The 23,874-nt window shown below is 37.6% G+C and overlaps 3 protein-coding genes across 4 annotated transcripts; 1 reads left to right on the top strand and 2 right to left on the bottom strand.

The window, feature by feature from the left end:
• The first annotated feature begins 932 nt into the window (after positions 1-932).
• Positions 933-3,790, top strand: LOC125475519 (protein PEROXIN-4-like). The gene is made up of 6 exons (XM_048580336.1): positions 933-1,030; positions 1,286-1,347; positions 1,934-2,053; positions 2,136-2,264; positions 2,784-2,913; positions 3,549-3,790. The coding sequence occupies exons 2-6, from the start codon at positions 1,342-1,344 to the stop codon at positions 3,635-3,637; spliced, it is 474 nt and encodes a 157-aa protein (XP_048436293.1). The 5' UTR covers positions 933-1,030; positions 1,286-1,341; the 3' UTR covers positions 3,638-3,790.
• Positions 3,791-3,822: 32 nt separating this feature from the next.
• LOC125475518 (putative esterase YitV) lies at positions 3,823-9,273 on the bottom strand. Of its 2 annotated transcripts, none has more exons than XM_048580334.1 (14): positions 9,141-9,273; positions 8,778-9,056; positions 8,575-8,651; positions 7,825-7,905; positions 7,585-7,713; positions 7,415-7,501; positions 7,051-7,104; positions 6,816-6,906; positions 6,652-6,722; positions 6,505-6,574; positions 4,760-4,812; positions 4,527-4,620; positions 4,332-4,429; positions 3,823-4,086 (listed from the first exon to the last, which is right to left on the bottom strand). In XM_048580334.1, the coding sequence occupies exons 2-14, from the start codon at positions 9,043-9,045 to the stop codon at positions 3,997-3,999; spliced, it is 1,263 nt and encodes a 420-aa protein (XP_048436291.1). In that variant the 5' UTR covers positions 9,046-9,056; positions 9,141-9,273; the 3' UTR covers positions 3,823-3,996. The 2 variants fall into 2 exon arrangements, with proteins under 2 accessions (XP_048436291.1, XP_048436290.1); XM_048580333.1 differs by having other exon boundaries at positions 8,778-9,062; positions 9,141-9,263.
• Positions 9,274-9,751: 478 nt separating this feature from the next.
• LOC103937843 (protein tesmin/TSO1-like CXC 5) lies at positions 9,752-15,259 on the bottom strand. The gene is made up of 9 exons (XM_048580332.1): positions 14,597-15,259; positions 14,074-14,175; positions 13,260-13,437; positions 12,720-13,067; positions 12,299-12,405; positions 12,111-12,205; positions 11,054-11,446; positions 10,473-10,680; positions 9,752-10,119 (listed from the first exon to the last, which is right to left on the bottom strand). Exons 1-9 carry the CDS (start codon positions 14,926-14,928, stop codon positions 9,933-9,935), a joined length of 1,950 nt encoding a protein of 649 aa, XP_048436289.1. The 5' UTR covers positions 14,929-15,259; the 3' UTR covers positions 9,752-9,932.
• Between the last annotated feature and the right edge of the window lie 8,615 nt (positions 15,260-23,874).

Below are 23,874 nucleotides of genomic sequence, written 5' to 3'. Positions count from 1 at the left end.
CATAAATCCTGTCGAATTTTAGACGTGACATAAATCCAACAAGTTACTAGACGACCAGTGTACAAAGCCTAATGTTGAATGCAAGAATGATGCATCTTGCCTGCTTGACTTTGTACAACAACTCTAGAGTTCTTCGTATTTAATTAGTCTTTCAGGTATAATTCCATATTTGTTTTATAAAAATTTATTAACCACTATCGGGAAATTTTATACAAGTTCTATTTAGAGTCGGTCGTGTCAAGCACATAACCACCTTGAGTGCAGATATATACGATTTTAACCACATTGAATTACAAACTTGTTTGCAAAGTAGATGGTTAGATTGTGAATGCAAGTACTAGTGTATTTTGTCGATTTCTCCTTGACCATTGGTTGGTTTTCCTAGACCTTGCCCAATTTACCTCTTGAACAATTATAAATATGATCAATTTTACCTCTTATTTATCTGTATTTCATTCAGAAAAATCATATTCTAGCCATTATACGTGATTTGTTATTTTTCTTTTCTTCAAATGTGATATTTCTAACAATTGGAAAATCGGTCTTCTAACTACGAGCTCAAGGGAAAAATCGGAAAAATATTCTCAAATATTGATATTTATTTAAAAAAGATAATTTAGTTGTTTGACAAAAAAGAAAAAGGAAAGGTGTCTCAGCGTTGAGAATTTTTTTGTGTACACACGACACAAAGCAATACATCATATGTTATGATACAAGTACAAAATAAGTTGATTTGTTGTATTTTTAGAATATATTTCCTATATTTTTTAACATTTATTTACTTATAGTGTGACATATGGTGTGCTACGTATTTTTTTTTTGATGTTGAAAATGAAATCTCTCTTCAAAAAGGAAACTATTGTTTGGTGAACAAAATATAATCTGAAACGTGGCGGCTGTTTATTGGGCGGTGGGCTCCCCATTCCATGTCACTTTCCGCACCGTCTAACAAATCCCATTCCTAACGCCCCTGAAAAGAAATCGATCGTCGATATTCATCTCTCCCGCAGAAAGCAAGTTTCTCTGCAAGGTAAGCTTCTGGAATTCCAATCGATTGCTCGAATATTTTCGGCAAAAATGGAAATTTACGTTTTATACCTCTGAGTTACATTAAATTGCGTATCTAGCCCCCTTTCAATCGAATTGTATCGATTCGGTTTTCTGGAGGTTTTGGTTTTGGATGCGTGTGGCGAAATCAAAACTTCCAATCAACTGAAATTTTCAGTTTTTATTTATTTATTTTTATCTTTTGTTAATTTTGTGAAAATGTTGTGATTCTGTCCAGGTAGTGGGGCTTTGTGGTGAAGTGCTGCGTTTTGAGTTTCCAAGGCGACAATCAGCATGCAGGTTGGCTCAAGTTCTTGTTTTGGCCAGTCGGGTTATAGCTAGAATTCATTAGATTGTTTTTCGGGTTTATTTTCGATAGGTTGTTTATCTGAATTCTGTTTAGCTTCAGAGGATATTGGAATATGAGTGCTGTTGGTTAACAAATTGTTAATTGTTTGAAATGTGTCAAACTTTTATGGCTGAAAGTGGATTGGGATAGAGGGAGGATTGTCGAAAGATGCGGTAAAAGGCTAGAAAGGTGACAGATGGAGGGAGAATGGATTTGAGTTTGAGAAAAAACATGGTTTGTTTTATGGAGAGGAAGGAGACTGTGAGGCCTAATGGAGTGATAATGATAAACTTGAATGACTAGTATGTTGTATTGCATAGTGTGGAATCATTACATATACCACACTGAAAAGATAAAATCGTGAAATACAATCGTATCTTTAAGATGGAATTGAATCCAATGTGAATGGTGAACTTTAATAGCTAGCTGGGTGTTGCATTTGTACAGCATTTGCTCTGCTTCTGGTCTTTGATTGGTGTAATGCATAACTTTTTTAAACCATGCGGTGAAACCATTTTGACGACGTAAGTTTTGCAGGCATCAAGGGCACGGCTTTTCAAGGAATACAAAGAGGTGCAGCGAGAGAAAGTTGCTGATCCAGATATTCAATTAGTTTGTGATGACACAAACATATTTAAATGGACTGCTCTCATCAAGGTACACTCAGTCATTACAATGAAAACTTCTGAGGGTATATTGTTATATTGTTTGTCCTCATCTGTCCAAATTTTGCCTGTAGGGTCCATCAGAGACCCCATTTGAAGGCGGTATATTCCAGCTTGCTTTTGCGGTTCCTGAGCAGTATCCTTTGCAACCTCCACAAGTCAGGTTCTTGACAAAAATATTCCATCCAAATGTACATTTCAAGGTATGAACTCTTTGTATAATTGCATCTACTCTGTTTGAATATGAATTACTGCCTGGATTTGTTCTATCAAAACTTTCAATGAAGTAGCGGAATTCTGAGGAATCTGGGTGAAATTGTGATTAGCAAACTTAAGTGGGTGGGAGCTGAGTGAATCTTTCCAGGATGGAATAGTGATGGACTAATATGGGATGCTCATTGACACCAATTGTTAGGAGTCAAAAGTTTCTTTAACTATCGTTTTATTGAGTTAAGACTACTGGAAGCTCTTTTATAATTTTTGTCCTAGGCAGAAATGTAGAAGAGTTTTCAAACTTCATTTATAGCATCTCTTCTTGAAACTGAATAGTGCATCAAAGCTTACCGAGGATTTCATTTGGTTAATTGCTCGGTCTACTGGGCTTACCCTCTGACAAATGACTGGATCACTAAATGAAAATTAGATTGGAAACCATATGTTTAATGTACTTTTCTAAACACATCAAGTATTATTTCATTTTTCTGAAGTTGTTTTCTATGCAGACGGGAGAGATTTGCCTTGATATTTTGAAGAATGCATGGAGCCCTGCTTGGACACTTCAATCTGTTTGTAGGGCTATAATTGCTTTAATGGCCCATCCAGAACCTGACAGCCCATTGAACTGTGATTCTGGTTAGTTGGCACGCATATTATGTATATGAGCATTGACATTGGATTTTTAAGTTATAGAAGCTCAGTATTTATACTTCCATCCCATGTGCTTTGTGAGTTGTCTTTATCAATTCTTAAGCCAGCGACTGGATACCCCCTTAAGTTTTTGTTTCAATAATGGGCGTTTCTTATGACACCTAAGCTTTGTTCCCATGGATGTGCAAGAACTAGGATTCTGAAACTAGGGAGGGCATAAATAAATAATCGTCTGAGACTAGCGAACCATAGTTTACTTATGACTACCTCCATTACAAGGAAGAACGTTGGTCCAGTTTTCCATATCTGCATTTGTTATGAAGAAGGGAGAGAACTTGTAGAAATTGGGCGCATCCCCCGTCCAAAGATGGTAGGTTTTCCCTTATTGATGCATTTGCATTTTAGAAGATGAAATTCACCTGGAATCCCCAATTCCATGTATTCCGTGAAAAAATGCCGTGGCAAAAAATATCTTTTTAGAATTAAACTACAGAGAGCTTCAACTATTCCTTCCACAATGGTGCATTAAACTGAGTGCTAGATTTGAGTTAATATGAAATGTACTGTCAATTTTATCTTCCATCTTCTGTTTTAGTTAATTGGTCTTGCTTGTGTGGTAGGCAATCTTCTGCGTTCTGGCGACCTCCGAGGGTACTATTCCATGGCACGAATGTACACTAGGCTTGCAGCCATGCCCAAGAAAGGCTGACGAAGCAGGGCGTGCTCCAGTTTTTTGTCTTCAATTTTAGGAGCAGCTGGTATGTGATTGTATTGCCTGATTTTATGCACGAAGTTGCACATAATGTAAACCTTGACACATATTAGCTTGGGGGATATTTATACATCATGATTTGAATGTGAATTTGTGATAGACGTAACTGAAAATCATACTCGTTTAAGAACGATGTTTTAATAAAAGTCCGTACTACCAAATGATTTTGCTGCAAACACGATACATTATCACAGAGTACATTGCTTAAGCCCAGAAGCCGATTGGATCTAATTACATATGAACATTGGGAAAGTAGATTGGGTAGAAACAACGAACGGAACACTGCAACTACGGCCTCACTGCTTCAGAAACTGATCGAACCAGTCACTGGCCTCGATTACCATGAGCGGGGTCATTTGGTGCCCGATTCCTGGCTGCGCTATGAACTGCATTACGATGAAATGAAGGTCATTGAATAGCTTCGTTAATTAATCTACAAAGGGAAAACAAAATGCCGAGGTTCGATATTGTTTGCGTTTGGATGAACATGGATGAACAAATACGAACGTCGGCCATGAGCATGAAGGAAGATTTGAACAGAAGAAAGTGCCAAATCAGAGGCTCTAAATGCGGTTGAAGATGGTGAAAATTGTGAAAATTGTTTGCAGGGTATGACAGCGCTACTCCGTACCTTGAAGTTGTCTATGGCGTGCGCATCTGCATAAGCCTTGCATGCTTTGGATGTGGGAACTTCCAGACCAGCAAGTGCACATCGAGGATCCTCGGCGCCTAATATTTTCACAAATAAATGAAACATGATAAAAACTAGCATGAAGGTCATCACTATGTCTGTGATTCGTAGCTCCAGTGCGAAACAGAATTTTACCGTTTAAAATCAACAGAGGGCGAGGTGCGATAGCCGGAATCGAGTAAGGAGAATCAAACTGGGAGGCCAGACCGGGAGCAATCCTATCCCAGACCTGGTCAGATAAGTAAATTGTAAGCTGTCGTCCAACTTCATAATAACAATCAATTACCCCTTCCTAGTTTGAAATACCGAATGTATAGACCAGACTCCCCGAGATCAATTCGTATCGGAGAGTCAAGTGTGTAACGAACCTTCTCCACCACTTCTTTGTCAATCACATTCTTCCCAAGATCAATTTGTGCTTCTGCAGTACAACCGAGAAAAGGAAAGAATCAGAGAAGTAAACACAACCCTGTCTACGAAGACAAGAAACAATAAAAGAAGGTCTAGGTTTTGGTTCAAATGAATCGAACAAAAGAGAACTTATGAAGAAACTTGAATCCACTACTCTATAATCGTATGTAGACTGATCACTAACAAAAATGGAGGCAAAAGAATCTGCTATTGGAAAGGAACTAAGAGCGAAAAACGAAACTAATCGTTGGAGTGAAACCAAAAGTATACTTTCTAATATATAATTCAATCTTACCACCTTAGGTTTGAGGTCGATTTCAATTTTTTACATCTTTAAAACATTTCAATTTCATACATTTACTTATCATTTTATTTCAATTTCATACCTCAGTTAGAAATTCTGTTAAGTAAACCGTTAAGTGATGACGTGGCAAATATATGGTCTCTATTTGTGCTGACATGGCTGCCACATTTATGCCACGTGGCTAAAAACTTAATAAAAAATTTAAAATAATTATTTAAAGAAAAGTTAATATAAAATTTTTAAAAACATTAAAAAAAATTAAAAATTAAAAAAAAAAACCAACCCATATCCCCTTCATCTTCCCCGGAATCCCCAACCTCCTACCCCCATCCCCCATCACCCACAGCCACTTCCCTCCCCACTGCGCCTCCATCTCCTACGAGAACCTCCCCGCAAAGCTCTTTCCCCAGTATACCGGCAAAGTAGCTCCGTGTCGGAGCTCGTCGAATCGACGTTTGGGGTTCGTTTTTCTCCAAACCTAGCAGAGCAGCGGCAAAACACCTGGTGCTGACAGAGCCACGTGTGACTCTGCTCCCTTCCTCTTCTTTTCAAAAACTCATCCAAATGGCACAACAATAGTAGTTGCTCAGTCCCTCCTTCTTCCTCAGAAACCTAGTAGAGCAGAAGAGTAAGTTTTTAGCTTACAATGAAGCCCTCGTCGCGGTACAGCTCGTACGATGTGCGTTCCTTGACCTCCTCGCACTTCTCCAACCCGTCGTCTTCCACAGAGCTTAAGCTCCCCATTTCCTCACTCGCCGTCGTCCAATACAAGCCCCTGGATCCCAATATCTCCACGATGGTGAAAAAGTTCATGGAAAAGCGGTCGACTTCCAAGGCCAAGCCGATTAACCCGACGGGGCTGGTGATTCCGTCGGATCTGATCGCGAGCGGATTGAAAAAGCAGGCTAAAGGTTGGGTTCGAATTTAGCCGCGCTAGGTAGGAAACTATTTGGGAAAGGAGCGGGAACGACCTTGTCGCATAAGAAAAATGAGGTGAAGGTGTTGGCTGAGGGAGAGAGAGTGGTGCGAGAGAAAGAGTGTTGAGGGGTGGGAGAAGGGGTGGGTGATGGGGGGTGGGAGGCTGGGCACGAGTAGGGATTATGGGGAAGAAGGAGATTTGAGTTTTTTTTTTTTTTTTTTTGAACCTTTCTTTAAATAATTATTTTAATATTTTATTAAATGTTTAACCACGTGGCACAAATGTGACAGCCACGTCAGCACAAATGTAGCAGCCATGTCAGCTCTTAACAGACCAATGGATAGAAAATGTAACGGATGTATCATATTGAAATAAAAGTGAAATGTTTTAAAGATGTTGTAAGAAATTGAAATCGACCCCAAATCTAAGAAGGGGGGTGTTAAAATGTAATTTACCCTTCAATCTTCTACTTCTCTTACCCTCAAAAACAAGTTTTATACTGTCAACTCGAGCCTGCCACTTATCGTTGTCTATGGCCCATCGAAATCCCTGCAGATATAGTTGCAGAGTTAGAAATTTAGAATCACAAGAGGTGAACTTATAACTAATGATATTAGATGCAGCACCTGAACACCAATTATAGGAACCACTACTGCATAACGGGTGTCAGCAGCAGCAGCAAACCATGCATGCATCCCTGCATCGGAAAATAACAAGATGACTTTGGAGTTGCACAGAAAGAGGTAATGTATTCTCAAGTTTCCGTCTCATAAAATTTTCCATCACAAACCTCCAAGTGATTCACCGGTGATTCCTACCCTAGTAGGGTCTATATCCTCCCTCTGTGTTAAATAATCTGCCAATTTTATCAAGTCCCAGACCTGCGATAATGAAATTCATTTCACTCACTCACAATCATCAGATAACAATTTCCAATGACGAACTACATTTCCACTTATCAATTTTCCTACTTCAATGTACCAGTTGAGTAACCATCTTACTCACACAAAAACAAGTGGAGTTACCGTATCAAATAAGAATGGCATTGTATCACCTCTTTCCCATGCTGATACGAGAGCCTGCATGCGAATAAATCCCCGGATCAGTTTGTATTGTATGGCATAGGAATGCTTACTAGCTTAAACCTGAGTAGGACGCCTTGCTCAATCTAAGATCGGTTCACGTCTTCTTGAGAAAACCAGGTGAAGTACTAGTCTAGAACTCACACTACCACAGCACAGCACACAATAGGTACTTACCCGACACTTTCATCTATGAGGAGATTCATACACCAAAAAACTTGAAAACAGCATCTAGATTGTTCTTTTACCAAACCACAGGCCAAAATCACATAATTACAACGAAGTAAACGTGGAAAAATATACATACAACTTGGTACGTGGAGATATTTCTGGCACGTTCGCCATGGTAGCGGGAATCAATGGCAATTGCTACGTATCCCCTTGAAGCATAGGCCTGAAAAACAATACAAACATGAGAATTCTCGTTCTAACTGAGTGTAAATTGTAATTGAAAGATCGCACAAAAAGATTAGGTACCTCAAGCAATGGTCTTAACCATTCTTTGTTCTTGTTTGTACTATGCAGAAAGACAACAGCAGGCCTTTTCTGGGTACAACTTTCCTTCATGCTCAAAATTAACACGGGCAACCGCCCTTGCTCTCCTGCCTATCGTTTACGATAATAAGAACATTATTCCCCACCATAAAACTCCAATCCGAAACTTACTTAAACGATAATAATTTGAGAAATTTGATTATTTAGACTTAAACCAACTACCTCAGTAATTAAGTAAAGGTTTTCTTCTTGCAGCTTATCCTTGAAATCGGGGATGCTGGCTTTCGGACAAGCGTTCATTGCCTAGCAAGCAAAACACAAAACACCATAAATTCAACAATTTGGAATTGTCAAAATCACAACTTTCAAGTTCCAACTTTCAACACATATGGGCATGTTTGGAAGTGCTTTGAATAACTAAAAAGTACCTTCAGATTACCAGAAGTGTTTCTAATAACATTTGAAAAAAAAAAAAAAAAAAGAGTTAAAGACCATCTCCAAAAAAGATGTCAAATATGCCAAATAGGATTAAAAGACATTCAAGTGTTCTCCAATAAATATGCTATATATGACTTAGCATGTGAGTCATTTGACTTCTTACTTTGTAGCTAGCTTTTTTGATAGCAAACAAAAAAGTCAAATATATTTAATTTAATTTTTTAATACATGAGTCCCATTAACAACTAGAATACAAACTAAAACTAATTTTAATTATTTTTTAATAGTTATTGTAACTTTAAGGTTAATAAAATAATAAAATAAATATTTACTACGTTCATTGGAAAATAAGAAGACTTAACACTTGTATTCAATTTATCACATCAGTTATTAAATAAAATTTTGACGCACTATATTTGGCATATCCTTTGAATGTGCTTTTTCTTCGCGAAGCAATAAGTGATTTCTAGATGCTTTTATTAAAAATTAGACTTGCGTGAGAAAAGCATTTCCAAATTGGAATCAGATTCGAACCTCACTGAAGCTTGCGGGATTAGCCTCCTGAAACAACGGATTCGCCACCGGTTTCGCCGGCTCAACCAACATTGGAACTGAAAGTAATCCAAAACGTTACCAAATAGGCAAGTATTCAATTCGACATTTTCCACCGATTCCCTCAAATTTTCTCACCAGCCAAACAGAAAATTAAGCAAATAAACGTTTACAAATTCACTCACCTTCGCCCGATCGTCTGCTGCGCAGAACTTGGAGGAACTCCGAGCGAAGCTTCTGAGCGTCCATTTCGCTCACTTCACAGTCACTGAGTTTTGATCTGCTGCTTCTGGCGTGTGACTTGGTCCGGCATTTATAGGACAGTTTTGGCGGGGAGGTAGGTACGGGGAGACACGTGTGGGACGGAGAAGGTCCCAATTGTGATAGCCTGGTGCTTGGTGACCTGGATTGCAGAGGTTGTTGACGAGCAGCAATGAGTGAGTGGGCCCTCATGATGCAGCTTCCTTTTCCTCCAGAAACGAATATTATTATTATTAAATTAACATTATTATTATTAAACAATATAATTTAGTACAAACGATGAAAACCTTTTGGGCGTGCGATGGTTTCATCGTATCCAAATTTTCTTTATCGATGTGATTGGCAGCTGAGAAAATTTTGGGATGACGATGAAAGCCATTTGGGTTAATTGATCTGTTTATTTTAATTTCAGAGTCGTCTGGAATCAGTCTTTCTTTCTTTACACTTGCGTGCCAGAGTTGTACTTTTGTTTTACTGGTCGGAAATCTGTCCTATCATTCGTTATATGTATATGGAGAGAGGATAGAGAGGATAGATGAGGATTCTAATTATATTATTGTATATAGTGCGATCAGTTTTTATGTTTATATTTAATTTAAAATAAAAAAAATTTACAATGATTTATGACCGTACGATTTACGATGAACAGATGTGATTGAAGGATCCAACGAGGATCCTCTTAGGTATATATGTGTAACGTGATGAGAGAAATAAACACAATATTATATACAATCATTGACGCTCCATAATCCTCCCCAGAAGATAACGTATGCAAGAATGGTCGTCCAATGGTTTTGTTTAATACGGCCAAACGATAATGGGGGAGTGAAGTATCAAAAACATAATAACAATAGTAAATGCTCTACATCGCTTAAGCTACAAGTTCTTTACAAATCGGTGAATTAAATAAACTAATTTGGTATTTACATCCTTTTCTCAAATTTCCCAGCATCCAAACAGAAATTTTCTGATCCGATTGAGTTCATGTGCTTGACTCCTTGCGGTGATGAACCCTAATGGAGCCAAATTTTGTTTGAACGAAAAATAAAACAAAAAATGAAAGCAGTAGGAAGCAACGTTCAGGCAAACAAACCAATCAGAACGAAAATACAGTTTAAGGAAGATGCAAGGAAGCTCCGCCAATACGGTAATCGACTAATCGTACTGTCGAATAGGATGGCTTTTTGGAAAAGTGCTTTCCTGGGATAGGCTTTTTCTAGCTCCAAGTCCCAGGTTTTCAATCCCAGCCATTCAACGAGATCCAACGGTTATAAACAACAATCATTGTAAAATTTGAACAGTTCTGTATTGAAATTTCCAAAACCGGGAAGCAAAAGAAAAGCACTTTTATCGTACACAGCATAAATGCATAACGAAACTGAAAGCAGCTCCTTCGAGAATTAATTTATGCACCAAGAGAAAAAGGGTCTAGCTCTCATTAGTTTCTCAAAGTTCCTTTTTTCTAACTGCGAGACCTAAAGATCGACTGATGTGGCACGAAATCAAGCCAAAGTGTCTCGAAAGAGGCACGGTGGTACCATTTGAACTACTTCTAATCCTAAGTTACAACCGGTATTGCTTTTAGTGCTCGTTATTATTTCTCAGTGGGCAATCCAACCTTTAGAGTGAGATCATTGTCACCAGAAGTGACTGTTGTTACTGACTGAAGAATTTTACCGTTTGCTGATGAAAGTGGAGATTTCACAATGCCGTTGCTGTAGACCTCTTTCTGGTAGCCAGGTTCAGTGTTTGGTTTTGCTGTTCCAACCTGTACGGATTCTTTCTGGCTTAACCTCTCCGTTTTGGCTTGGGGAGAACACATTGTTTCTGCAAAAATCAACGACAAGGACTCACTTTTGTTAGATTAGCTGGATGCATGAATGAAGAACACGATCAATTAACGGTCACAAAATAGAACATGATGATGTAGGGAACTCAACATAACGAAAACCCATTTATATCAATGACAAAATGCATATTCACTCTAGAACTGCGGTCTGCTAGTTACAGTAACAGAAGACATGATCATCCAATTTATCACAATGCTCGGAACAGGTAGAAAATTATACGAATAAAGCCAAACTGATCTTTCTTTTAGGTTGTTCTCATGGTATTAAGTTCCCAACAATATTCACAAAGCACATGGGCATTCTGTGTTTCGACAATTATAAGGTTAGAATTGTAACTTGAAGAAGTTCACCTTTTATGCTCCCCCGCGTAATAAGATGGTTAAGGAAATCCCTGAACCCGGTCAGGACAAGCCTTTCCTGTTCCGCGTAAATCTCTGTGAAACCTATTTCCTGAGCTGGCTTCTGAGGCATACTTGGATCATCAGTTCCCGCACACTTTGGCAATCCAGCTTCCATAAACATCTTATCTTGTTCATCACACATCAGGGCAAGAGTTACAGGGGACATTGGCCTACTATTTTGCACATCACCTCCATTTGATCCAGAAAAGGTACTTGCTTCTCTATCTGCTTGGTTCACTCCTAATTGGTCGTCGTGCTGCTTATTATGTTCCATTTTATGTTCTTCCCCCTCTTGAGTGGATGAAGTGGTACTAGTATTGATTGTCTCTCCTTGCATATTTCCTGCACATATTAAATTAGCAAATCCTAAACCGAATCACATATTTGAAAAGCCATATGGTAAATGGAGAATATCTAATATCCATCTAGCAACTCAAAAGGGGGGAGAAAAAGATCTTTTAGATGCTTCTTTGGCTACCAGCTAAACAGCAAGTTTTCCTCCCCAGGGAAATCAAAATTAAACTAGAAATCTATTGATTAGTCCGAAATAAGCAGAAGTCGGGGAGGAGAACGAAAATACAAGAGAAAAAACATGTACTTGATTTTGGTCAATAACCATGAGGAGATGAGCTCCTTTTTCTTGGGCCCTTTAGAAACAGCCTCTTGTTCGTTTTCTTTTAAAACCTATGAAGGGAGTTTTAGTTGGAAATCAAGTTTACTGAAACCAAACTTAATAGAATTGTGACTTCCCAAAACCAACAGAGTTCCATGCCTTGGAATAATAGCCTTTTCAGTCAACTGATTAGATAAAAATTTGTTACTTTGGGAGAACCCATTGTAAATCCACCTACTTTTGAGGCCAGTAGGGTTCTAGCTTACGGTGTCCTTAAAATCTTTTAAACAAGGGAAAAAGAAAAGAGAGCTAAAAACTTAAAAGTGATATTAGATGCACAGGTATCAGCAAGAGAAGAAAGGAATCTAATTGACTCATGTATAGAACCAAAACCTGCAAGTGCCTTAGCAGCTACTCCTGCAACTACAACCAAACGTGAGCACAGATCCTTTACATTCTTTGGTTGGATGATGTCTGCCAATGGAGATCTTCAGTCATGAAACATGATGATTAGTATTACAATATTTTGAAGGAAAATAAAGTAAACTTTTAAATTAGCAATGTTAAGAAAATTAGCACACCTGTATGTAGTGGTTTTTGAAGGTCTTGATACAGCTGCATTAGCAGCATGAAAAATAGGAACAGACAACTGAGAAGAAGAGGCCATGTGAGGTCTTAGATGATTTTCCTGAAATAAGGTTAATATGAAGCCCGTTGCTTAAGAAATAGATGGAATGATAGGAAGGAAGAAAAAGTAAGGAACTCGATCCGAATTTAATCTGGAAGGGATTGCCCTATTCAGCAGCATTTTGTGTAGAATAATGATCATTATCTTAGCCTTCATGAGCTAATGTGAACTTATGGTCATTCAAGTATTAATAATGGCAAAACTGGACTTTTTGAAGCCTGACAAGAACACCGTATCAAAATATTCATAACGCCAAACACACAACTACCCAAAACCTAACAAAGATGTATTCAAGTAATTGAAGAAAAATGTACCTGTTGAGGTTGTGCAATCGGATGAGTGGATTGATTTCCAGTTGTAAAATAAAGTTCATACCCTTTTCTTTTTCTGGACACCAGAGGGGTCCCATAACCAGAGGTTCCAATGGCCCCACTAATGGCTGCATTAGCCTGTTGCATGTAGGCCGCGGTATTGTGGCCGTCATGATAGAGAGCTCTTCTCTCTTCACTTCCTTCAAAGTTCTTGCAGTCCATGCATTTACAATTTTCAGAGCATAGAATATTGGCTTGGAAGCACTCACAATACTTCTTGAGGCAGCCTGATTTCTTACAATGGCATCCTTTGTTGTGCTTTCCAGCTGCTTGAATTTCCCTAGCATCTTCCTGAATTTGTTATAAGAAACTGTTAATGTACACTGACCTGAATTACCAAATGCAATCTAATGAGAACATCAATAACTAGACTAGAAATTAAGTGTCACTATGCTTGCACCTCCTTGTTTGGTCTCCACTAAGAACTTGGTAAAAGTCAATCCAAGGGCGTAGATGAAGCAATATATGAGTCAGATTACATACCCTACCATCACGAGATTCTTGTGGGCTGCTAGCAATCTTTGGTTGGAAAGCATTTGGATTACGCTCTAAAATTGCTCCCCTTGCGTCTTGCCTAGCAGCTTCATTGTTCACATTATTGTGACAATTTGAGCAGTTGCAACCATCACAATAAATTCCAGCTGCAAAGCACTCACAGTACCTACAAGATTATCAAGTCCTGACTTTAGGTGGTAAAAAGAATGTGGGGGAAGCAGAAGAGACGATGAGCCACATACTGACATACATAGGGCTACTTTAAAACTATATAATTAAAGTACTAGAAAAGAAAGCTGACAATCAATAGTAACTTAACTTAAAGTGGATTTCCATTAATTCCACAAATTATCTTGTTCCAATATGCATATGGAATGAAATCCACAGAGAATTACATTCAAGCTTGCAGCTTCACGTAAGCAAAGTTAAGCATCATTGAGAAAATCTGTTTGTTACTTTGTTTACATGTTAATGGACCATGAGCTGTGTTTCCACTATAAAGTACTTGGGCATTTTCGCTTGTAAAAACATGTTAACAGAAACTCTACATGAAAGGGTTAAAATGAATTTCAAGGTTTTAATGTAATGGAGAATTGACAAGATATGCAAAAGGTGAGCTGAAGTGCTCAGGACCAAAAGTGCGAATATCTCACTCAGCAGATGTGAAGTGAAAACATCACTCACAAAGGGGTTTTAGGTATCCAAGTTTCAAATTGACAAGATTCCAAAAACAAATACAAATCACAAATGGAGCATTTTCATTCTAATGCTAAAAATTACGAAGAGGAGGAAATGTCCTTACAACTTCAGGCACCGAGAGTTTTTACAATTGCACTGCTTCTGCTTTTTTGGAGTACAATCTTTTTCATCGCCACGTTGGCGTGATACAGGAGAGTCTTGTTTTCTGAAGAGACACACATGCACACAAAGGTCAAGAGAAGTATAATACAACAAATCTCACAACCAAAGCAGAACGTCAAATAGATTCTCAAAAGCAGAGCTTCCACCTCTCTATGATTACAATAGTTGGAAATTATTGTTTTTTCGACAATTTATCAATGACATTACCAATATCAATAACATATCTGAAAAATTTAACAAAATTTCCCATAAATGTAAAATGCACACTCCCAAAGCAACCACATTTTACCATCCAAGCATACAATTACCAATTTTGCACTGTTTTCCTACGATAAATATCATAAATTTTAGCTCTACATCAAAGCCTATCTCATCAAAGCCAATATTCAATACCAAAATCCACCATATAAACTTGAAATTCAACTCCGTAACTCCAGATATGATCAAAATTCATAGAAATTTACCTCACTTGCGAAAGCTTATGCACCGGGTGCGGAATCCGAACGTTTGCGGGTGGCGCCGGACTCCGCCGAGCCTGAAACTGCGGAATCGGCGGCGGCGGCGTTAACTGCTTCGACGACTGAACTGCCGCAGGCTGCGGCGACTGTAAATGCAAATGCAACTGCGGTCTTGCCGGTGAGATTTGTGGCTGCTGCTGCGCCTGTGACGGTGTCTGTAGCTGTAGCTGTACGTCCGTCAACGCCGCGCTCGCCGACGCTCGGTACACCGTCGTGAAATCCAATTGCCTCGCCAATTTCTTCGGCGCCACCTCGGAGACCGTTTCGCTCTGCTCCATTAATCTCCAATGAATCCAAACGCCAACATGCACAATCAGCCTCCCAAATTCGCATTTAATTTCCAAAACACAAATTATCAAAATCCTTCGAGAAATAATTCCACCGCGCACACCATCGGTAACGGATAAACGGTGTCGTTTCGGAGCTCAATCGTCACCGGAGACCGTCGCGGACCGACGGCGGTGATTCGGCGGCGATTTCCAGTACCGAAAAAGCAGCCATAAAATTTTGAAATAAAAAAAGCTGCTGAAAATCTCGAATCGGATCAGAGATTTTCAGAGACTAAAGATAATCGGAAGAGTTGGGAAGATAGAGCAGCTTTCGAGCTTTTGGTCTTTTTCTCTTTCACTCCCCCTCGTTGTTTTTTGAAATTGAATTTCCTAAATAATGGAGGGCTGGATGAGAGCGACAGGCAATCGGACGGTTTCATTAAAATTTCGGTTGGACGCTCACGATTGGGTGGGAGAGTGAGGAGTGGTGGCCAGCCGTTGGATCTGGAGGAGCTTTAGGTTATATTCTGTGAGAGCGACGCGAGTGGAATTTGGCGCTAATTAGAGTACCGAAAGCATCGGGGGGGTCAGTGGGAGGGGACACGTGTACGGGCAATAATGGATGTTGCTTGACCTAGGGAAACAATGGACGGTCAGAATTTGAAAACGATAAAGCAAGAAAAGTACGCGTTTAATTTTTTGAACTAGGAATTTGTATTTCCCGGCGGCTACAAGAGGAAGGCTGTTTGTCGTTATCTACAAAAATAGCTACTCCTTTTTAATTTTGCCCCGAAATTATTTAAACGAAAATAAAATTTTGAAGGCACAGAAAACAATGGAAACATGGATCTCACTTCAATCTTAATTATTTACCACAATAGGCCACAACATGATATAATTATAAAAAAATAAAATAAAAATGAGCGATTTCAAATCCTTTTTAGTTATTTTCGCATATTTTTGTTTATTTTAAAATTTTATATTGAATAAATAAAAAAATATTAAGAGACAAAACTAAATAAGATACTTAAAAAAAGGGCCACTACAAGTAAGGTACGTCAAAAATTCAATTCACGTACATTGGACAAAGTTTCACTACGATTTTTTGTAGTTTGAATTATCGCAATCCATTCGTCATAGTTTAGTAGTTGTTGCAATATTACAAGGACAAAACACTTACTTCTTTCAAAATTTTGTTTACAAAATGAGCACATTTAGGCAATGTGGGGATTGGGGAGATGTTTTACACTTCTTAAGAGTCAATCATATGCTCACATATGCCACTTTTGTGCTGTTTTCGTTAAAAACTGATGAAATTAAGTTATCTTCCTTGAAATGCAACGTTCATTAAACTAGAAGTCAAATTAAATAATTGGAAATATTTTGTTCAAAGCAACACATGTCAATTACATAAACCAAATCATAATTTGGCTGTGATTTTTCCTTTTATTTTTTTGTTTTTGGTCCATATAAATGAAACTAGGGTGGTCGTGTTGGTTCGATCGGTTTAGGCTTCTACACACCTAAATCGATGTAACAACATTAATTGTTCGATTTAGTTCAGTTTAACCTAATCAAATCAAACAATTTTGTGATCGTTTTTTAGTTTAATTTTGTCATCAAATATTTCTTAGATCTCTTTTTTTTATCTGTTTTTGTGGTTATGTTTGGAAAATTACATAGTTTCAGACTATCAATTAAAGAATTTATCGCCAAATTTGTGGTTATGTTTGGAAAAATACATGGATTAGATCCGTTAATTTTAAACTCACCCTAAAAAAACCACTTGAACTCCCGAAAATTATCTCGTTTGAAACATAATTAAAAGACTAAAAATAAATCATATGCAGGATGGGATTCTTAAATTGACAACAAGATACTGATTAAAACAGCATTGAAAATCACTAAAAATAAAGTAAGACGTCCTTTATTTTCGTCCTAAAATTAGAAAATTACAAAGTCTTAAAAGAAATAAACTTGGTGTAGGACCCAACTGCAGGACCTTAATTAAATATGTTATTTGATTTGATAAAAATAAAAATAAAAATAAAAATAAAAAACAAGAAGGGAGAAGTTTATTTTTTCAGGTAGGAATTTCTTCCTTCGTGCAGGTTGAAGCTACATCTTACATAGAGCTGTGCAAATAATGGGCAACACAAATGCGTTTTGCAAAGGTTGATAATGAAGGCGACTCCAAAATTTTAATACATAAAACAAAAATTGAGATATATATTCTGTGACAAATTTGTTTCGTCATCAAGAATATTTAAATATATTTCTTTCGCCATCAAGAATATTTAGAATTTATTGGAGGCGATAAATTTTATATTACACGATTAATAATTTTATTTTATTTTTTTGAACAAAACGATTAATTATCTTTAGAGAAGTCAACATGTTTGCAGATGGTTTTTACGAATTTGACATATATCTATATGCCACTCTTGAATTTGATTCAATAATTTTCCTCACGTAAGAGTGACACATCTTGACCGGAGTCGAGGTATGCTGGCTGACACTAGAATGTGACGTAACCAAAAAGGAAAGTGATGCATAAAAATATGGATCAATTTAAACCAAAGCTAACATTATTTAAACTAATACAGAAAGTGCGCAGTAGTGGAAAGAACTCATAAAACACAAGTGTTCAGAACACAGATGACAGTACAACATAAGTAGAGCAGTCGAACTTAGTTAAGGTACTTATTACACAACCAGAAGTAAACCCCTACATTTATTTATGGAAATATCAGAACCGCCAGAGATCCCTCGTGTGCCACAGAGAATTTCAGCTAACTAAGTCCTAGAGGGGAGAAAAACAGAAGGGTGAGTGGGCAAAAACAAAGGTTTATAAAACACATTTATTTTTTTGAACATACTAACCCCTCGCCGTAAAATATGTATAGCTTCCAGAAAATCATACTACATATAAGTATGAAATTAAATGCATATCAGCAATAATTCCATAAATACGTCAATCATAATATCTCAACCGTAGCATAAGAAAATCAGGTGCTCATCAATCTATGCTAACACACGAGTTCATGCAGATAAGTTCTGCCATGAACAGGACTGGGTGTAATCATAATATACGCTCTAGTATTACAATCATGTGAAGATTGGCGCTAGGCGCATAACATACGAGTCCTAGTTGCCTATTGCAACCTAGGACATGACTGGCACCTACAATGGATCCAAGGTGAGTGTGCGGTGCGATGTGAACGTACATGTAAAGCCTGGTCTTAGCCTGGGGCTAGTTCTACACTAGTGCAAGTATATATGATGAGCAAGTATAATGTATATAAACATGCCATGGCAATATATAAATCTCAATGTCGTAATAGCATATATTTTTTTTAAATTAAATGAATCATGGCATGATAGGCATAATATAAATCCAAAAGCATTTGTGGAAACTATAAAACTTTATATATATTATCTATAAAAACAAATGCCCAGTCACTGATATGTAGTCGGATCGTAGTCTCCTAGCCTTGCTTGTCCACGTACCTCCTCACGGTAATTCTCTCCTATATGAGAAACAACTATACTAATTAATTAATTAGGACGTACACTAAAAGGCTAGGAAAATCCCCTATAGTTTGCTCAAACAGAGGGTTTAAATATATGAAAACATTCTACACGACGTCACGAACCCGTACACGTCTACCACGCACTGCCGTGAGGTCTCAAGTGCCCTCAAGCGCCGCCAAATCGCGCCCACACGCCTGCACGCATTGGCAGAAACCCGAGGGAATATTTCGTTAGATTTGACAGAATATTCTATTAAATCTAACGTCAGTTAAATACCTTAACGGCGTCATAATATTCTATTAGCCTAATGGCATATTCCTCCTTATTCTCTGATAGAGCTCCGCCGCCATTTGGTTCGCCGGATTTTGGAAAAAATTGCAGGATTTTTGGAAATTTTTTAAAACTTCTAACTTTCTCAATTCTCAATTATTTTCGACGTACTTTATATGGAAATGAAGCTCAAGAAGAGGAGAACAAGTTTGCACCTCTTAAAAGCCCAAAAGGTGGACGGAAATGGACTAAAATTGTCTCCAAACTCTCAGCCCTAACTCCAACATCCCAAAACCGTGCTTCTACACGTTAGCTTGACTTCCAACTTAGGTTAGTGGGCATGGGGAGTTGAGTATGTGCTTCCAAATCTCCCAAAACCTTGTAACACGAACTGAGAATCGTCAGAGATTCCACCCCCGAGTCGGAGGTCCGAGTTGCTCTGAGTTGGAAGCTCAAAAATCAACCATTTTAGGATCGGTTTGTACGGATGGACTCATGGGGATGAGAGAAGTACGATGGTGGTGGTTTGAGGTCCGATATGTGAGATTTGATGTTGGGCCTTAGTTGTTGCAGAGGGATGAAGCTCGACGTGAAGGAGAGAATGAGAAGAAAGAGAAAGAAGGAGACAATTTCTGATTGGTTAGAAAAGTGAGGGAAGTGAAGTGATTGGCGAGAAGAAATGTGAGAAAAGCTGACTGGTAGTGAAGTGTGGTCACGGGACAAATCTTTAAAGAGGGAAAAAGATCAAATTTTGTGCAATATAAAAATACACAATCCGGCTCACCTTATCAAAAATAGTATTTCTAGCACTAAATAATTAACATGCACGTGTACAATTCTACCCATTTTTAACGCACTTTAACTAAGCCTAATTTCTTCGTTACAAATCCGATTCGGGTCTAACTCGCACTCACGTATTCGGAACAATGAGTACTATTTAATTACAATAATAGAAAAAATAAATTAAAAGTTGAATAACTACGTCCACGTTAGGTTCCACTTTGCCAATAAGGGCATAAATGTTATTTTGCACACTTGGGAAGAAAATTACATGGAAAATTAGGGACAGGTCGTCACAAAGAGCATCTTCACCCATTTTTGGAGGGCAAGCTGTTTCATTGCCTTTACTGTTCACTCTCAACCGTAATTACCTTTGTACAAGTCCACCCATTTAAAGGAGAAAAGGCAAGGGCAATGGTGATTACTATTCACAAATATATTTTTTAATATTTTCTTTGTTTTATCCTCCAAATGTGATTATCGTCGTAGATTATTTTATCCTCCACATCAACAATAACAATATCTACTTGTGTTTTATTTATTATATTTTGGCATGTTTAATTTTAAATGTTTACAACTTTTTAAGTGTGAGCTTGAATTTTTTGGTATGTTTTTAGAGTTAGATTAATTTTGGCCATTAAATTTTTTTATAAATATTTTAAAATATCACGTGCTACAAAGCGCCACATGGTGCATCCCAAAATTTTTAATTTTTTTTACCGTTAAGAGCATTTCCAGCATGCTATTTCCCCTGGTGGATAGGCTTCATTTCCAATCCAATTGCCCCTCAAAGTAGCTTCATCCCATTTGAGCTATTGGGCTAAGGGGGAGCCCGTGGGAGAGGGCAAGCATGAGTCCAAGGCCTGAGTGCCTGAGGGGATATGACGTCAGCCACCAAGTATTGCTCTTTCATATTCGGTATCCACGACTTGTTGTCAATATGTTGTCGCTTCCGGAGATTCTCCGGTGCGCACTGTTGGACTGCTGACGTGGCTAAAGAGGCCAGCCTCGACAGGGTGGTCTGAGCAAGGATGACTGCGGCGTCGAAGTCGCGATTGTAGACTTGGTCTTTACATGCGTATCAGAAGAGCTTTGCTCGGTTAACATCCACAGCAATCTCATGACCAGGAGGCATCGAGAAAGCGTGAGCTGCAGCGTGAGGACAAGGCTGAGGCAAAATCTAGCCATTGATCTGTTGGCTGGGGTGAGTGATCTTGGCCATCAACGACATGGAAGGCGATGATGGTGGCGGTGGCAAAGATTGGGGTGAAATTAATGGTGGAAACCTTGAGGTTCATGGACGGGGGGAAGAGATCAACATCTGAGATTAAAGGGAATGGGAGTGAAAGACCTGGGAGTGTGATGAGTATTGTTGGCTGTGTGTTGTAAATAGGTATGGACATATCGCGCAACGGAATTAATTAAAAATCTTATCGAAATCTATTGATCACAAAAATCGTACTTTCAAATAATGACACGTGGCATGACGAGATTGGTTAAACATCTTATTCGAAATTTAAATTTAAATTACTTTTTATTATTTTATAAAATAAAAAATACTAATATTTTATTGCCTATTGCCATGACCATTTGGTTTAGGGGTAAAGATACAAAAGACAATTACTGTTTATTAAAGGCAGTTCCTATTCATTTGAGGGGATTTAATTGCCAATTGCCGTGAGGGGCCTTCCTACACTGGAAGTGCTCTAATAGACAGTAGGAAATCCAACCATTGTTGCATCAAATTTAAGCCGTTGGGCTCTATGTTCCTCACATGAGGTGGCCCCCCTGTTTGTTGCTTCTCCACTCGAGCACAAGCCCCTACAATTATCAGCGGGGCAACTGGCTGGGCACCTACCTTTCCCACAATTGCCCTCTCATTTCCCACCAGTTAAGCAACTTTCTTTGGGCAAGAAGGCAATTTCACCCAATTACAAGGGCAATTGATGACTATTGGGGATGCTCTAATAGGTACTTGGTTACAAGTTTGATAATTCTTTTTTTTTTTTTTTTTTTTTAACAAACGATATTATCTATACTAAGGGGTGTGAGAGTGGGCTAAGCCTCATAATGGGCTACCAATAATTTGGTTCAAATTTGCCTTTGGCGATAATTGAACCTAAGACCTCTCACTTACAGTTAAAGAGGAATACCACTAGACTGTAGTTTTAAATCGCTACAAAGTTGATAATTGAATCTGGTTAACATCCAAAGTTTCTTTTTCTCCTAAAAATCAATTAAAACAAAGGTACATATCCAAACCCCACCTTTTTTGTTTTGGGTTATGTTATCCACATACCCTTTTTTTACTTCTCACACACCTCTAGTCTATTAATCTTCTTTAATTCATTCAATACGACGATTGAAAATTAAGAGGGTATGTGAGAAGTAAAAAAAGGTGTGTGGATATCCCTTTCTTTTTTATGATATATATCCCTGCCACAATTAGATTGCCTTATCCGCACATCTGCCAAAGTGGCTCAATTATACCGATCTATTTCTCCCACACAACCAACCCATTAAGAAAGAGAGAACCACCAGTCTACCGGGACCACCACCACCACCGACGGCCGGCCCTCCACTTAAAGCACCACCAATTAACCCTACAAACTATACAGCAAAAATGTGATTGCCCACCAGCAGTTTAACCTGCACACGAAGAAAAAATTGGAAAAACTCAAAGGCTCCGGGGGACTGAGTAGTTTAAATGACAAGAAGGCCAAATTTACAACAAGTACTGGAAAGTATTGAGAGAGAGAGAGAGAGAGAGAGAGAGAGAGAGAGTGAATTTGAAATAACAAGGAATCATTTCACACTTTTCAAGTCCAGTTGTTTAGTTTTCTCATTTTCTTGCTAAAAAATTGCCGTGTATGGAAGTGATAGTGTAAGCGGTGATATTATTTTCCAAAAAAAAGAAAAAGAAAAAAGAAAACCTAGTTTTAGGGGGGTGTATTGTATTGTATTGAAGGAGGAGTTTAAAGGATTTCGAAAGAGTTATAAATCTATGGAGTTTAATGGAGTTTCATAGACACCATTTGAATCTTGGGTGAAATCATTAAAAATCTTAGAGAGAAATGTCTGATTCCTAAAGCTTAAAAATCACTATAACTCCCTCCAAATCCATTAAAATTATTTATCTTTTAAAATACTTAAAAATCAAATTCTAATTGAATACAAATAAAATTTTGTGAACTATTTTAAATTTAAAATGAATACACTCCGATTTCTATAAAACTTTATAACTCTTTTAAGATCTTGATTAAATACCCATAAACTTGTACGTATTCACTAATTGATTCTTAGTGAATAAAATGGATCCATTAATTAGGAATAAAATGAAGTAGTTTAATTCATACACTGATCTGGATCAAGGAAATTAATTCTACGACTAATAAGTGTGACTATCAGATTAAGGGTCTAATCTGAATGACTAATTAGGATATGATCAGCCATTCCCTCAAACTTGAGGAGTTTGTTATTTCCATACCTCAGGCGCTCTTATGAGAATGAGACGATAAAAAGAGGTGTTGATATATTGGACATGCAGTGCTTTGACAACAAAGAAACGTACACACATACCAGGATTTGCAATAGTTATGGAGAAAACAAATTAACTTGCACACATTGCAAATTAAGTACACGCAACATAAATCTCAAAATTTAATTTAAGCGCTCAATAATGATTTTGTTTCCAATTTTTGTACTTGAGAGAGATATATATATATATATATATAACCGCACTAGAGAAAGAAGGTATGAAGAAGCTGATGAGAGGGATATAGAAGAAATAAACAAAAAGGAATGAAAACAAAATTTTGAAAGTGAAAACAATTTAATATAATTTTTTCTTTTTAGTTTTTATATTATGTCTTTACTTGTATATTTTCCGCGAACCTTCATCTCTTGTGCATTTCCACTTTATCACTAACACAAAATATAAAAATAAAAAACGAAAAAATTATCAAGCGTACTCACACAATTCCAAGGACATATAATGTGGTGATAATGCATAAATAATGAGCACATTTATTCTCATATTAATATTGGTTTAATCCAAAACATCAAAATATAATGCTTACTTCTAGGAAAAATGATTAAATACATTATTTTTTTTTCACATGTACACAATATTTTTATTTCTGACAACTAAATCGAGTAAAATAAATAAAAATCGATGAACAAAAATAATCAAATGTACAAATGAAAAAGAAAAAAGTGTGTAGAATCATTTCCTACTTTTATACTCACTCTTGGCCTACTTGGTACTCATGCATTTTATGTTGGGTCGTGGTACTTCTGTTTCTTCTTCTTTTTAAGCATCATGCATTGCTGATCATGTGCGAGACCCATCTATCTGCAACCACACCCCCC

This window comes from the organism of the source record quoted next, unplaced genomic scaffold (genome assembly GCF_019419815.1).
Source record: "Pyrus x bretschneideri cultivar Hongxiangsu unplaced genomic scaffold, Pyrus_bretschneideri_v1 Contig15, whole genome shotgun sequence".
NCBI classification, from domain to species: domain Eukaryota; kingdom Viridiplantae; phylum Streptophyta; class Magnoliopsida; order Rosales; family Rosaceae; genus Pyrus; species Pyrus x bretschneideri.
The sequence above is the reverse complement of the archived record's forward strand: the minus strand, read 5'-3'. Positions and strand labels throughout refer to the sequence as shown.